Here is a 16094-nt window from a genome sequence, read left to right on the forward strand (position 1 = left end):
GGAGGTTTTTTCCACATATTACTTGCCAAGCTAAAAAGCTGCCCCTGCCCCCACCCCCCCCCCTTTTTTTTTTCCTTCTCCTTTTTGATGTTCTGCATTAAACACATATGCTGCCTCTATAAATATAGATTTTATCCTGAAAAGGAATTAACCATAGGATATAGGCATGTTGTGGAACTTAAGAATCTTTTCCCAAGAGAGATTTAAACTGCTGCCCCTAACAATCAATGCTCTCATTCTTTACCTTCTTCCTCATTACTTCAAAGATAATTGTCAGTGCAAAAGAGATTCATCTACAGCTTCAAGCTTGCCTCAGTTAGTGAACCTTTGCCTATTTTTACTGCTGAAAATATGGCTCCACAAAAATATTTTGCATTTTTCTAATTTTTTCCCACATCCCTACGATAAGCTCTTACTAGATAGTTAATGATCAGCCAATGTTTAATATGGCAGTGACTAGAAGACAAGTCACCGCCTGTGGAGCAAACACTCCTTGGGCTCAACTGCTACTCTGCAGGAGCTGCATGAAGGTGTGCCACAAAGCCTGGCTCCCCAGGGTACATGGGACTTGCCAGGGAGCATGCACAAGGGAAAGTAGGTAAGAATGTGCATCGGCAATCACACACAACTTACACAACAGACAAATAAGCCCTGCTACAGGGTGCACAACAGATGGATGTGAAAAAGCCATGTTTGTCACATCACTAGCTCTAGAACAGTTTCCTGACTTAACCTGAAAAAACTGTGTGCCATAGCAATTAGCTTAAATCCCACCAACCAACATTTGAAAGTGGTAGTGAATTCTTGCAAATATACTATCACAGAATATGATAGATTTGAAGGGACACTTGATTTAGGATGACTTTCCACCTCCTACCTTAGATTAAATGTATAGGAGGTAACACTTATCTATGCATCCAATAACTAAGTTGTACTTGAGAGAGATTGCAGTGATATCTGCAGTCTGAAAAGCACCATGAAGGACACTGTGAATAAATGAAAGTACCACAAAAAGCTTAAGACTTCAATCATATCAACTACAACTGGGGACAAATGAAATAGAGGGAGAAGAAAGGAAATCCTTTTAGATCAGTTTATTTAATGTGTATGTGTGTACCTTTGGTTCTTTTAAGCTTTGTTCCTATTTGATAAAACAAGCAAAAAAGGAAGTTTGGGAAAGGGTGCAGTACAGCAAGGACAACTGAAAATATTGTAATTTTCAAATAGTTACAACACAATCCTGAGCCAATCAGAATATAAAATTGTGTAAGTGCTTGAGTATGTGTGCTAACTGAAGCCTGTCTTACAGGGCTGTGTACGTTTGCTCACCCACAGCTGCAGTGCTGTGAAACAGTTTCTCCTACGCTCCATCTTCCCAGGGAGCTCTGAGAATGCATGGCAGAATTAGGCCAACGAGCATCACATAATTGTCAAAGCCCTGAATAGGTTACTGCGCTGACAAAGGCAATGAGACAGCTGAAAAATGCGAGACAAGTGGGCTGGGAAAAAAGCAGGCCACATAATTGAGCGTGGGCATTGCCATTTCCCCAGGGTAGGAGACGAAAGGGAAAGAGGATGTTGGATGGGTTTACTGACCAGCATGAGTTTTTTTTTTTTTTTTTTTTTTTTTTTTTTTTTTTTTTTTTTATAGAAAGGCTTCTTGCAACTCATTGTGTAGAGCCCGCAGTCCTGTGAATTTTCTTACTTAATGGACTCGTACATGAATTCTTTTGTACATCTCATAATAAGTTAATATCCTCACAAGGATATATTAAAGCTACTAAACTTGAGGGAATTAGTGCCTACTAAATAAAGCAGAAAGAATTAGTTGGAAGCTATTTTTGTAGGGGATCCACTGGGACAAAAATCAAAATCTAGGACATTCTGTGAAGGGATTGCACATTTTTGTAGCTATTATTAAGGAAAAAAAGGAAAGAAAAATGCCAATGTAATATTTCAGTAGGGTAAGCTTGAGGAATCTCTGGTCAAACTGGACAAAACCAGTATATCAAAAATTCCTGTGACGTCTTCAGAGGAGAACCACAAACCAAACAGACATACCAAATCCCCAGTGCAAGTTATTTTCTTCTTTATTTCCTATTATCATCTAACAGACAGCATTTCCCATAATCAGTTGCTGCTGTTGCTACTATTACTTTTAGAAATAGCGCAGTGGGGAAAGGACAGTCACAAGATCAATAAAAAGAAAAGCATAATAATATAAAATGCCCTGCAAACCTCCCTGTAAGGTCAACCTTATTAACAGGAATTATAGAAAACAAATTCCATTAATTCTTCCCTCAGTGTACTTCTAAAGTGTTTTGTTTTAATCAGATTATTTTTCAAAGTTCACACAGCAAGGATCTTAAAAGAAATGAGAAAAGACTGGCCTATTGTAATATACTGCATAATACAGAGCTCTGTCAAATCTATAAATACTCTTGTCTCTACACTGTAGAATTTTGAGCTTATTAGGAGATATGAACAGAATATTCTGCCTAAAGAAAACCCGTTAGTATACTCAGGTAGCCGCTACTGCATTGTGCTAGCCAGAATATACAAACAGTGTTTAAATTGTAGTCCCTAGTTGACTCGGTACATGCATAAGGAGATGGGAGGTAATTTGAGACACCTACAAATGGCTCAATAGCTGCAACAACCTCTGCTGACAAGAAGGCATATTAGCAAAGTCTATCACTTCTCTTAGAAAGCGTGTTTATTCCCTCTCTATGCACTTCAGTTCTGCTGGTTAAAAATGCTGCCACGTTTTAATTCAGTGCAAACGTAAAACAGTTCCTAGTGGTAAGCAACTACAGTTCTCCTGGCTGAGTCATCTTCATTGTCTTTTTGTAGGCTCCATCACCTTCACGAGGATCAAACGAGCACAGCTGCATAGATACTATAGACTTACAGTAGCAAGATAACCAGTAACCTAGCAAGATAACCAGTAACCTTACAGTGCAAAATAACCAGTAACCTAGACTCAGCAGGAGGAGGAAAAATGTCAGCTCCTCTTTAGAATGTACATTTCCACATTTTTATATCATTCAGAACAAGTGTCTTTCAAAAACACATTAAGAAATAAAACCAGTAACACTCAAGTGTGTTTTATTCATTTATCTCCTTTCTGAAGATTAGGTTTGGAAATAAGTGTTTTGTTTGCTGAAAGAGACATTGCTACAGGTTTTGGTTTCTTAAAGCACCATACAGTTTGGAGAAGTCTAGCTGGCCCTCAGTTTCAGTCCAGTTCACCTTTAACTGTACAAGTTTCCTTTGCCAGAAAAATACAGTCTACACTGCACACCTTTAAGAGTTTTTTCAGCTTTTCTGGGCCCAGGCCACCTTCAAAACCATGGACTAATTTATAATTAGCAGAGAAAGGAGAGCAGGATTGTCATGACACAGTAAATGCACTTCAGCTGACCAAGTGTTGAATGTTTGTGTCCATACCATTTCGTAATAGCACACATCAGGCCATCTTCTGGAGCAGCACATCATCTCCAATCCTAACAAAGATGCCTCTTTGGCATCAGCAGGAGATTCACAAGTACTCCGAAGTGCTCATTAGAAAAATCTAAATGAACAACTGATGTGCAGCCCTCAACTGACAAGATCCTTCATTGCTTTGAGGAAGCGTTGACACTTAACAGATTTTCCTTCCTACAATAATACTGGCTGCTAGAGACAACAGTTTTAGTGTCCAATACTTCCTAATTGGGCATCATATAAAGCTTATAAAAGAGGTTTCAAAAGCAGGGAATAGAAGAACCTAGAAAAATGCATCAATTTGTTCACGTGACTCCACATGCAGTCTGCTATTGCTAGGTCCAGATCACTGCCCAAGTATTTGTAGGTAAGAGCAAATGTCGAGTTTTCTAACAATTTGCTTCATTTCTTGCACATCACATTTACCCCAGAACTCAGAGTATTTTGCTATTTCCAGTGACTACCTCCAGTCTGGATTGACCCCTTTATCAGAGAATGCACCACGCTGACGCAAAGGCAAAGCACCGTGTTTCACAGCTGGTACACACTGTGACTGCTTTTCTCTGCAGTTAAGGATTCCTCACTTAACTCCCTAACTGGCCTTCAGTCACCTTCTGCTTTCATTCCAAATTTTCAGACTTTCACAAATCAACTTCTATTTAGCACAGAACTCAGATATATGAATTGCTAAATTATTGATGGAAGGAATTAATGGGGAACAAAAATTGCCATTTTTTTTCCTACTATCAGTATATCAGATAGCTACTTTTTCTCCTTGAAATGCCAGGAAAAAAAAATTAATTTGAAAGAATTTTATATTGGATTCTGTGCAGAAAAGTATTCACTTGCTCTAACTGCCCTAAGAAAGCTGTTTCCAAAAATTTAAACTACTGCTCAGTGACCAAGTACAAAGCAAAGCAGGTTCAGAGTCCATGGCTCATACATTTCAAGTACAAGATTTTGGACATTCTGCCTCTATATGAAAGTTAAGTTTATTAAAAATACCCATACCCCACTTATAATCCAACTTCAAGGTGTTCTTTCTCTCTCTCATTTTAATTGTATACATTTTTGTAGGTTAAACGAAGGTCATTTTACAGTTAATTCATCAGCAACCAAACACATTGGCATTTCGATTCAGGTCTGTGATCTTACTTCCTTTCATTACAAAAGGACATTTAGTAATTGCAAGACTAGAACAACAATTTGGAGAAACCTTTCCTGCTACTATAAAACTAAACTTTTGACTCCATACCTGTACATTAATAGCTGCTCAAAACAAACAAACAAACGAAAAAACTCAGTAGCACTTAAACTAATAAACTAGATCAATTTAGTTTGCTTAAACAATTTGGCCTCCCAGATTCTGATCTCATTCATTCTACTTTCTATTTTGTTTTGCTTCAATTAAAGTAAAAAAAGCCACAAGAAAATGCTCTGTAATTTTGATATGCAGCACACATTTAATAGGAACAGAGAAAGACACAGGCCCATGGATAGAGCATTCACAAAATACCATTTATGACAGTATTATTGTATAGAATCTCCAGAGCTGCATTTCTTAGACTACAACTTTAGTCCTGGCTATGCCCCTTTTTGGAGCAAGCAATTTTTGGCATAAACACAGAAGTCATGGCTACAAAAGAACAGCAACAGCTGTGTAACAACTTGAATGAATGAGGTTCAATAATATCCAATGCCTAATCTATCTAACAGCTAAAATTTATATGAAGTGAGCTGTCTTTTGCTTTTGAAACGCTTAAATCTTTTTATTCATTGCCCATTTCTCTTCTAAAATATTTTTCTTGGGAAGAACATGTCGTCTTTTGCTAACTTCGCTTTGGAGAATGCTTTTCAGAGCCCTAGGAACTGGTGAAGAAAGACTACTCTGATAAGCAATGTTTACATATGACTGCCAGTATTGTTCACTAAACTAAAAATGTTTTATCAAAGCTTATATAACAACAAACAACATTAAAAAAAAATAGATGTTGCTCTCCTTCACCCTAAGTAAACAAAGCCTTTTAAAAACTTCTTCCCTCCTTAAGATAAATTTAGGACTACTGCAAAATTCTTCAAGATACATTTACCCATGGACTGATACACAGATTGTTAAATCCACAACGTGATGAGTCTACATGATTCTATTTTCTATTCATGGTTTAGATGTGATCTAGTTTTCTGTAAGTGACTCTAGCTTCTGTCATATCAGCTGTGTCTCAGAATCCAATTCACTGAGCAAGATCATGATATCAGTCTTCAAAATACACTTTTTTTCCTTTTGAGATGAAGTTCCTACTATAAGTTGCTCCTAAAAGACATCAGTTCAGGTTCTCTTTGAATTCAAGATTTCCAGAACATAGGGACTCTGTTATGATCAACCTCAGCAGAATCATCAACATTACTGAGAAGACCACATAAAAAATGGTTAGAGGTTTAGATATGTAATTTCAACATGTAGGTTAGAAACCTCTTCATCTTCTAAAATCGAAAACGCTATTTATGGACAGGAAGAAGAGCAATCTACTACTCTGCAGGACATACTGTACAGCTTTTACGGTGCAAGCACTGAGTTCCAATCTCTTTCCACATAATCCTACCTGAACTGAGCTCAGCTGGAATCTCAAAGGTCCTGAATTTCCTCCCTGCTGTGAAGTCAGCCAGACAAACACTCCATCTCATTCAAAAATAGTATCACAACCTTCCAGCTCAGAAATGGTAATCCGTATGAAAAACAAGCCCTGACATCAGTTTAATACTAACAAGGGACTTATATATGTTTTTCCATCTCTAACTACTGACCACATCTTGGGCACCGAAAGACTTTCACACTTGCTGCCTGGCAGTAAGTGCACAGCAAATTGCTAGATACTTGAGATGCTAGCAAAAACCACCTACCATTTTTAAAATGTGTTAGTAGTCTAATCTTTCTTCTGAGAACCTTTCTCAGCAAAATATTACTTCATCAGAAACTACACATTCAAAGCATTTACAGAATATTTGCATTTCCATAGCAAGCTTTTACCCCATTATTTTCTCTCCAAGAAGTACAATTCTTTAAAGGAGCTCTATTTCTCTGAAAGTAAGATGAAGAACAAATTATCAAACCGAAGTATTTGATACTATTTACCTTGTGGCTTTGGATTTGAAGCTGAACGTGGGGACTGTTTGACTGGCACACTTCCATTTAATCCCTGAGCCGCTTCATTGCGTGCATTCTGCTCAACTAGCCTGGTTGTGGCACTCACTGGACAAGATCTAGACGATATTAAAGACTTTGGACAGATGCTGCTGCCTGAAAAACAAATATGTTCAAAAAACAAGAGTTAGAAACAGGATTAAATGCAAAGTAGAACAACTACAAACACATTTTAAGCACTAACACTTCTCCACAGAGAAAAATTAGAATACTTGTCTTCACTTTGAAGAGTGTCTTATTGTAAAAATATGCTTTACCTTTCACTCACATTTATTACATTGCTTAAATATTGAAGAGTTGCATGTATTAAATATACATATATTTCCACCATAGCTAGCCTAGTATCTCCTATAGAAAGCTTACAATCTCTGACTTCTTCCCATCTGAACTGTCAATGTGCTTGTTCAACAGAACTATTGAAAAAACAGCATGTTTGTTAAGCCATTCTATTTGCGTATCCAAAGTGTTCACAAAATGCTATACATTCAAAATATTTCTTTTATTATTGAAGGCAGCATCCAAAATTTGCTAAATGTCTTTTTTTTTTTTTTTTTTTTGTAGACAAAAAAAATATTAAAAAAAATTAAAAAAAAAAAAAAAAAAAAAAAAAGAGCAAAGCCAGCTGACACTTCCATTGCATTTTGTCCTAGCACAATGGATTTCATTCTAACTGAGAGAATCAATATGCGGCTATTTGTAAGAAAGCTGGATGCAAAAATAAAGCAAAACATATCTAAACAATAGAAACTGTAGTAAAAGCATGTGTTAGAAAGGTACTTGTCTAAGCCTAAACCATGCATTTTGTTTTGTGGGTGTGGAAGTTATTCATTCTGTAAACCTAATCAAAGACTTAAAATACTACCATGACAGACCTTGAAATCTCACTTAAGTCAATATTCTTCCACCTCTGATTCAAAAAATCCACTTTTTTTTTTTTTTTTTTTTTTCCTCTGGGGGGAGGTGCAAGGGGAGGGCTGAAAATCCATTTCTCATTTTTTGCAGCATTGCCATAATTATTTTCATTTTCACCAAATAACTAGGGTAGAGTTTGATTACTTATATTTACTGCATTTTTTTTTCCCTTTATTTTACCTCTGCTTGCTTGTATTACCAGAAATGCAGTACAATTGGGGTTTTGTTTGCTAGTTTCCAAAAAAGCTAATCCAAAACCCAGCCAACCATTTCTTAAGGCAATCCTCTGTTGTCTTCTGAAAAACAACTGGTCTGCAGAACCTAGAAGAGCTGATATAATGCATCTTCCTATCCCGAGGCAAAATCCATTATATCAAGCCATTCTTAGCAACAGCCAAACCTACTCTTGAAACAGTGGTGGAAAGAGATTCCACAGCTATTGCTTAACACTGTATAAAGACTCTTCAACGCTTTGTGTATTGCTACACTATTTTCAAATATTTATTTCTTAGAAGCTTATTATCTTTTTAAAAACTGCAATAGCCCTACACTAAGAAGCTGCTTCTACAAACATGGAGCCTTGCTAAGGTCCATGAAGACACCAACAACCCACCCAACCAAAGCACTGGTACTGGGATCATATCACATGCAGGGCACACGTGGCTGCGAAATAGCACCATTCCCTCTTCTGCTTCCTTCAGTTACCCCAAGAACGGAAAGGTGGCTGGTCCCAGAACAAGGCCAATTTAATAATTTAACAAGGCTCACCAGACATTTGTGATCTTAGGAGGAAATTCTTCAGCTGTGCTTCTTGGGGTATCTCCATATACAGAAAGTTGTCTTGTACTACGGTGGGAGTTCTGTCCCAGACCATTTCTCATTACACCAGGATATACCTTAAGTGCCATTTCCACCTCTCCTATGTAGACTGGAGCATTGAAAGTTCTTGGACATACCCAGGGGATGGCATGGGGGTTATATGAGCAAGTCTTCCCCATCTCCATCAAGGAGCTGACAGGCTGAATTTCCCTCTCCCACAGAAACCCATGCCATATTGCAACTGTTCGCAGTTCAATTTGGAAACCCCCAACTTACAAACAGTTTTAAGGAAGAGTAACTCCTGGCAGGATCAGTACATCCCACACATCAGGTAGGCAACTGAACATACATAAGAAATCAGTCTTACAACTTTGCAGTGAGGGTGAAAAGTGTGATGATGTCTTAGAGCTTTCTGAAAACTGTCTGTCTGCAGATCTGACAGCTCACTTCAAGATTTCCACCTCCGCAACTGCAAATCAGTGAGAGGCATTGCTACTGCCAACTGTTCAGGCCAAGGCTGGAAATCGCCATCAAAATAGTACCTTATTACTTGAATTCTCTGAGAAAACAAGGTACTGCCAGGGTCAGAATTGGAACATGTTTTACACATGCAACTTCATCAATGTGCTTTCTCCTGTTTAAAACTATCACTCACCCAGATAACAGAGCTGCTGCTGAACAGGGCAGTTCCATCACCTGCCACTCCTTCTCCCTCCTTGTCAGCAACTACTCCAGCTTCTCCTCCTGGCTACTCCTTTCTCCTAGCCTAGCACCAGCAATTGTGAAACCATGCATTGAGATGAGCAGCAGAAATGGAACAACTGAAAGCTGGATTATGTTTTAGACAGGTGGGTTCAGTGACCCCATGGCCACTCCAGCACCACTGCTGGCACAAGGGAAGAGGCAGGAACACGGATGACAGGGGGCAAGGCAGCTCCCTGCTGCAGCAGTCCTTCCTTCAGTCTAAATCATTCAGTGCACAAAAGCCATTTTGCAAAGCTCCTCTGCTATAATACAAGCAACAGAAGAGGTTGCTTCTTTGCAGCAGGATCTTCTGCAACTGCTGATAAAATATAAAACTCCAAGAGGCATTCTGACCTAAAATGTACTCTGGCTTAACACTCCTAACAATTCAACGCTTGGCGAGTGCAGGGAAGAAGAACATCTTCAAATTCATTATTGCTGCACAAGCCATATGAATGATTCATCCTGTCTGGAAGACTTATTTGCTGCAGATTGACACGCTACAGATATTCAAGACATATTTCAAACAAGTAATTCTGTTAATCATTCCACATCCCCAAGCCACATGTTCATCAGGATGAACAAAATACATTCAGCTTTCTTCATATGTAAAGCTGGGATGGAAAAAGGTAAATGAAATCTAGCCACACCATACTTCTATACCTAGCTGAGTAGTCACATTCTCTGGATGAAAAGCACACTTTAACATCCCTGGAAATCTAAGGCTTGGTTTCTTGCCAGTGAAAGATACTACCTTCCAGGTGATGTAGGCAATAAATAAATAAATAAAGTGACACAAATCTGTAGTGAATATTGCTGTATTTCTGTCTAGTAACAAAGACTCGCAAGTGTATTTTAAGAAAAACCCCAAACAAATCATTTTCAGCACGTACAAAAATACCAAATGTTTGCTCCACAAGCAATTCTGCTCAATTCTGCCCATTTAAGCAAGCAGTCTACCTTTTAGAAATACAATCAGTGCTCAGTAAGTACAACTTAATTTTTTATTATATATGCTAAAAGCCAGATGCTGCAAAAAAAAAAATGGCAGCTTCTACTGGGCTGAAACAGATCCCCATTCTGATTGATTTTAATCTGATTAAAGAAACACCTGTGTATTCCTGCAATTTTATGTATTATAATAACCGAGAGATTTTAACTGAACTCAGACATGCAATGAGCAAAATACCACTTGCCAGTTACCGTATTCACTAGTACATGACTAACACAGCCTGTTATAATTGGGGATGATTAAATACACTGAAGAGAAGGGAACGGAAGGGAATGATCTTGGAAAATTAAAATGGAGGCAGGCAAGAATGCAAATGAGAAAGAAGAGTAATAACTAACAGAAAAGAAAAACAAACATTTTAAGTTTGATAAGTGCTTAGTTGTTTTGCTTATCATCTGCAAGAAAATTAGAAGATGTTTGAAGCTAGGAGATGCATTATCTATTTTATCAGAGTGTTTGAATTAAAAATAACTTGAAGCCGTTAACATTTTAGACCATCAAACAGCTTGTAATGCCAGTAACACACACAAAAAAAATGCTTGTGTGTTATTTACAAAAGGTTAAAGTAATGTTTCAGTATTTCATTGGTCTTCCATCAGAAGTTTCACGAGCATCCAGAAAACAATCTCAACACCATTTTCTGTGATACTCACTTTTAGCCCTGCATCCGTACTGCTCCAGCACCCTCTAATTTTTACTGCCATTGTGATCTTACTCTTGATTGTACATTCTGAATGTACGAAATGCAGCATTTCCAGATTTAACCAAAGCCTATGGGGAAAGGGTCACTCTCCTGGGACTGGCAGGAGGCAAAAATCTCAAAACCAGCTTTACTTCTCTGAGTATTTCATAACTATATATACACACCCAGTGCATTAAGTCCCAAGAATAATGATTGTGATTTTGATTTAATATTGCTAGATCTTTTCACATAACATCAATGCAAAGCTTCTCCCTACCTGCTTGCCCCCAGACACACATGGAGGTTCAGCTAATATTCTCCCTACCAAAGCCTTTAGCTAAAGCATTAGTTTGGCCACAGTAATCTAGATACAATCTCCTGGTAAACTGAAAACACTGTTAAGTAGTTCTGACACTAAAGAGGTTCATTCAAACATCCACTTGCTTCACTGAACGCTACAGGAGCCATAGTGGGGCCAGCGCAAGAACCAGCTGTTTCCTAAGTACAAAGAAGAAAGTAGCCAAAGGACTCTTGCACAAGCAGTTACAATAGCGGATTTATTGAGGCCTGAGCAGAAAATCTAGTAAATCAGGTCATGCATTTTGCCCACAACTGTGTCCAAACCTGCTCTCAACATTAAGTTTCTGGTAACTACTGGTAACTGCCTACTATTCACACACTTGCCCTGTTTATGAGGAACCCATACAATACTTTGAGGCATATACTGCTAATTACATATCCAAACATGTTTTAAGAATAACAGCCTGGAATAAGCCAAAACTATCTGAAAATCTGGAGAATGGAGGAGGAGAGTAGGAAGCCTGGAGGTCCAAGTGTCTCTAATGAGAACAAACAAAAAAAGTACCTTCTTCCAAATTCTATTATTAAATACTATCCTCTAAAGTTAATTATGTATTTGCGTTTTGATACATTGTCCCCTCTCTGTCATAGCGATGACAGACTTGTGAATGCTTTGCAACTTCAGAATAGAGCAAAAATTTCACACTGATACTCTGTTCTGTGCAGATGAGCTCTAAAGGTTAAACGTCAGGCAGTGTTTATTGTGGTGAGCCACTGCTGAAATACTGCAAGCAGTTGATAATGCAATGCTGTAAAAAGAGAAAATTAACTTCTGCTGAAGTCAGGAGGGCTGTGTAGCTGAAGAAATTAGTTTTCTTTCTGCAATATGGTGCTGGCCAAAAAAAATAAAAGGCAAATATCAGGAGGTTTGGAATTATCTTTGAAGAGTGGAATCTTGGAAAACTTAAGATGCAGATCAAGTTTTAGTGAAGTATTAGTTCAGATACACTTGCTAGCAAAATCCAAAAAAGCAGTGTTGTTTTTTTTCTTGCAAAGCTGTTCTGCAGACACAACCAAAAATATTCTACGTTCAACAGAAGAAGGTAGACCACTTTTTGGGAATAATGGAGATGTGATGCATACAAGCCTATTATTTCTCATGTCATTGCATGGAAATATCCTTAGGATTACCAAATGCTGTCCTCCCTTTCTCAGCATTTATTGCAAGGAGTAAACCAATCTGTAAGCAAATAAGGTAGAAAACAAGAAGTATATTAATACCACTCCTTTTGTTCAATAAACATGGTGAATATAACCAGAACATTTGATGGTAAAATTAAACAGGTGAAACATTACTGAACTTAAAACTGCTATGCCAAATACTTGCTACACGATACTTCCTGGGAACCAGAAAACATTCAGATTCTTAGTAGGTAAGGTAGTTTGCATAATAATGCAGAGCAGATGTTTCCAAATTATAGTATGCACACCACGTATATGAGCCACTGAAAACAAACAGAGCAGGAATAGAACTGAAACAAACTTCAGCAAGTTCAACCGTGTGAGACACACAAGCAATTTTCTAATAAGAAATAATTTCATTAAGAATAATAATAACTTTGAAAAAATTTCACTTCTAAGAAGCTCTGGGTTATGCAGAGTGTTTTTGATAGAACCCAATTCAAAGCAGATACATACCCATATCTGCTTGGTCTATGATGACACATTACTGCACCGGTCTGTTTTGTGGGTATTCACGAGATGCAAGCAGTCACTGTCACCTTTCCCATGTTTTCTCAAGTTTTATGGTTGTTCTGGCTGGGAGAAACCATGTGTCTTTCCCACATTGTGTTTTTTTTTTGTGTGTGTGTGTGTGCCTGAAATAGTGCCTTACAGTAGCTGCAACTAAAGAGCCCAAATTTGCCGAGCTACCAGCTTTGATGCCACTACATTCAAACAGCTTACCTGCTTTAAGATTTTAAAGCCTGAGCTTCAAAAGGAAGCACCGAAATACTAACAAGTAAGATATAACATCGATAACCTCCTGATCGCAGTCTCCGGATGCTATATATAACACAAAGTAAAGGACTCAATGGTGAATTTCACATTCATTACATATGTTGTGCCAGCGCTGGCTACAGCAGGCATACTCAGTGTGTCTTAGCTTTGCTTTCCTTCCGGGCTCTGATCTCTGTTCTTTGAGATCTTATCTAAAAGTAATTTCCAAGCAAGCAGGCCTGTGCATCTGCTGTGGTCTTAGTGAAACGAACAAGTCAACAATTAATGTGACTATCTTTTAACATTTGTCTAAATTTTGGATTGGCACAATAACATGACTTGCACTGCTGGTGCTGCTCCAATAAAATACAAAAACATTGTACAAGACTTCAAATATCTCTTTCCAGGACTGGGCCCAAAAAAACAACTTCCTTAGAAAACATTACAGTTTCTCCGTTCAACAATTAGAGATTATAACAGAGAATATAATACATGCCTCATCAGAAAGAGCACATTCTGGAGTGAGGAATATGGAAATGCAAAGTGAGGAAAGGGAATGCAAAGCAAGTCAAAAAACCACCTTAAGTATATGGAGTCTTTAAAATCAAAATTAATTTGATAGAAGTCCAAGTGGCATATACGATACTATAGTGCTAACTAGTCACATAAATTAAAACAGAAAGAGAAACAGTGAACAGCTTCTAAAAACTGTATTAAAAACCCATGGTTTAAGCTTTCTGAAAACAACTTTCCTATTGTCAACAGACTTGCAGTGCCACTGCTCTCTAATCACTCAGTTTTTGGAGAACACCAGTGGTGAAACTGATGCTCAGGCACCTCAGGGGTGGAGGACCTAGTCTGCAGCTGAGCTTACTGATGGCCACAGGGGTGGAGGGCTGCAGAAGCTGCAAGTCACTGAGATAATGCGACAACCTTACTGCTGGCCACTGCTGCTGTGGTTTTCTACTCTTACATCTTCCTCCATCATAAGAAGCGGAGGCAGCAAGCCTGTGGGTCTTGCTACTGACAGAGCAACTGCTCCAGATGGCAGGACCTCCAGAAACCTGCCACTGCTACTCCCTCCTCTGAAGGGGAGAAGGGGCATGGAGGGAGCAGGAAGGACCGCCTGGCTCTGGCTGAAGCACGCCTCCGTTTCCCTTGAGTGGAAACCACTAATTCAGAATATGCTGCCAACGTGCAGTTTGTGGTTTGAGAGTAGTAGCTTATGACTTAAGTCCTCAGCCAAAAACACAGAATATTATATTAAGGCTCTTAGAAGACACCTATGCTCATACAAACTGGGACAACGGCATAAGTGATGGCTGCTGTTAATCAACTACTTAATGATTATTGAAGATTTCTCATGTGAACAGAGACAAGCAATTTTCAAGTCACATCTCCAGAAAAAAACATATGATTGAAGGGAAAGCTCTAAGCAAAATGAGTTCCGTTTACAGGAATCAAGAACTACTCTTTCACATCAATACTTAGGTTCCTGTATTACAAAACAGTCCCTCAAACTCATTTTCACTTTGGTCTTTGAGCGTATATTATCAAACCCAAAATCTAAACAGAAGATATGCAGCAGTGTTCTTTTTACCTGTGAAGACTTTTCATAGTTTGTTTTTAATAAAATAGTAGCAATATTGTTAAAGGGATTTGGGCCTGATTTCCTTTTCTTCTTTTTGTGAAGACTATCTCCAAGACTTAAAGGCTACCAAGGTTTCTGACCCTACAAATGATAACCCATAAGCTTCATGTATTTAAAAACAATGACTTTACCACAAAAATAAATAAATAAAAGTAATAATAATAATTTTCAAAACATGTATAGTAAGTAGCAGCAGTTTCATCGCTTCAGGATAACGCAGAGTAAGTTGATCCTTGAAACCACCACATTCAGCCTTCTGCTGTTACTGTCTCATTTCTACAGCAGGTAATTTCAGGTAATTTCTCCCTCCTTGTCAACACACTCTTTTGCTAGTTCTGTAATGCATGAGAGCAACTTTCACCTCTATAAGTGCTTCTCACATATTTTACTGTCCCAGGAGAGTCCTGACTACATCCTTCAACCTCTTCCCTGGGGCAATCGTGGTAAAAATGGTAAGCATTGTACCTGAGGGCCATTTGCTTCCTGCCCTGTCCTTATGAGCTTTTTACAGTTTCACACACATTTGATGAAGGAATGGCTTGAGTAAGGTGTGTGTCTTTCTCGAGTTCCTACTGCATTAATAGCCATTGTGGTGAACCCTATCGTGAGAAAAGATTAGCATGAAGCACTTCTGCCAAGTTTTCCCAAAGTATTTTTTCCTTTCAATTTTCCTTGTAGAGCAGTGAGGTGAGGAATGGCTCCCCAGCCATTCTACAAAACAGTGACTTTTTTTTAAAAAAATGAATTTTAGGTTGATATCAGCGTATTTTACAGTGGCAGCACTCATCATTTTTGAAATATCCTGACCTCCTACTTAATGAGAACACCCTATTCGAATAAGCAGACCCACTGATCACAGAACAATCACTTATCTGAACACGAGTTGTGGCATTGAGCCCTAGATATTTCTTTTGCTTGATTTGCTGAGTCTTAAGATGATTTAATTTCTTCCAGTTACCATATGTAAGATAACCAGCAGGATGCCATAACTAAGCAGCATTCTAACATTTCATATTAAGGAGAGCACCTCCAGTACCGGAGCCATGTTAGGAAAACATGCAGATACTTTTATTTTGTACAAACTATTGAAGTTATTCAAGATGTCATATTAAAATATATTTATGCAATTGTAATACTACTTCAAAGAATGAAAAAGCTCCTCCACTTCTATAAATTATAAGCTATTATAAAACAATAGTGTTTAGGTTTGACAGATACTTACAGGTTTTCAAAAAAAAAAAAAAAAAGATAAGACTGAACCATAAATTTCACCATTTTGCTCACTATACAA

The 16094-nt window shown here is 38.1% G+C and overlaps 1 protein-coding gene across 12 annotated transcripts in view; it reads right to left on the minus strand.

The window, feature by feature from the left end:
• FGD4 (FYVE, RhoGEF and PH domain containing 4) overlaps positions 1-16094 on the minus strand; it is a 110029-nt gene that overhangs the window by 36519 nt on the left and 57416 nt on the right. For all 12 annotated transcript variants that reach the window (XM_035344607.1, XM_035344673.1, XM_035344612.1 and 9 more), the window contains one exon: positions 6617-6781. In XM_035344607.1, coding sequence (XP_035200498.1) covers positions 6617-6781 — 165 coding nt within the window. The remainder of the gene's footprint in view (positions 1-6616; positions 6782-16094) is intronic.

Source organism: Oxyura jamaicensis, chromosome 1 (genome assembly GCF_011077185.1).
Source record: "Oxyura jamaicensis isolate SHBP4307 breed ruddy duck chromosome 1, BPBGC_Ojam_1.0, whole genome shotgun sequence".
In the NCBI taxonomy this organism is placed as follows: Eukaryota; Metazoa; Chordata; class Aves; order Anseriformes; family Anatidae; genus Oxyura; species Oxyura jamaicensis.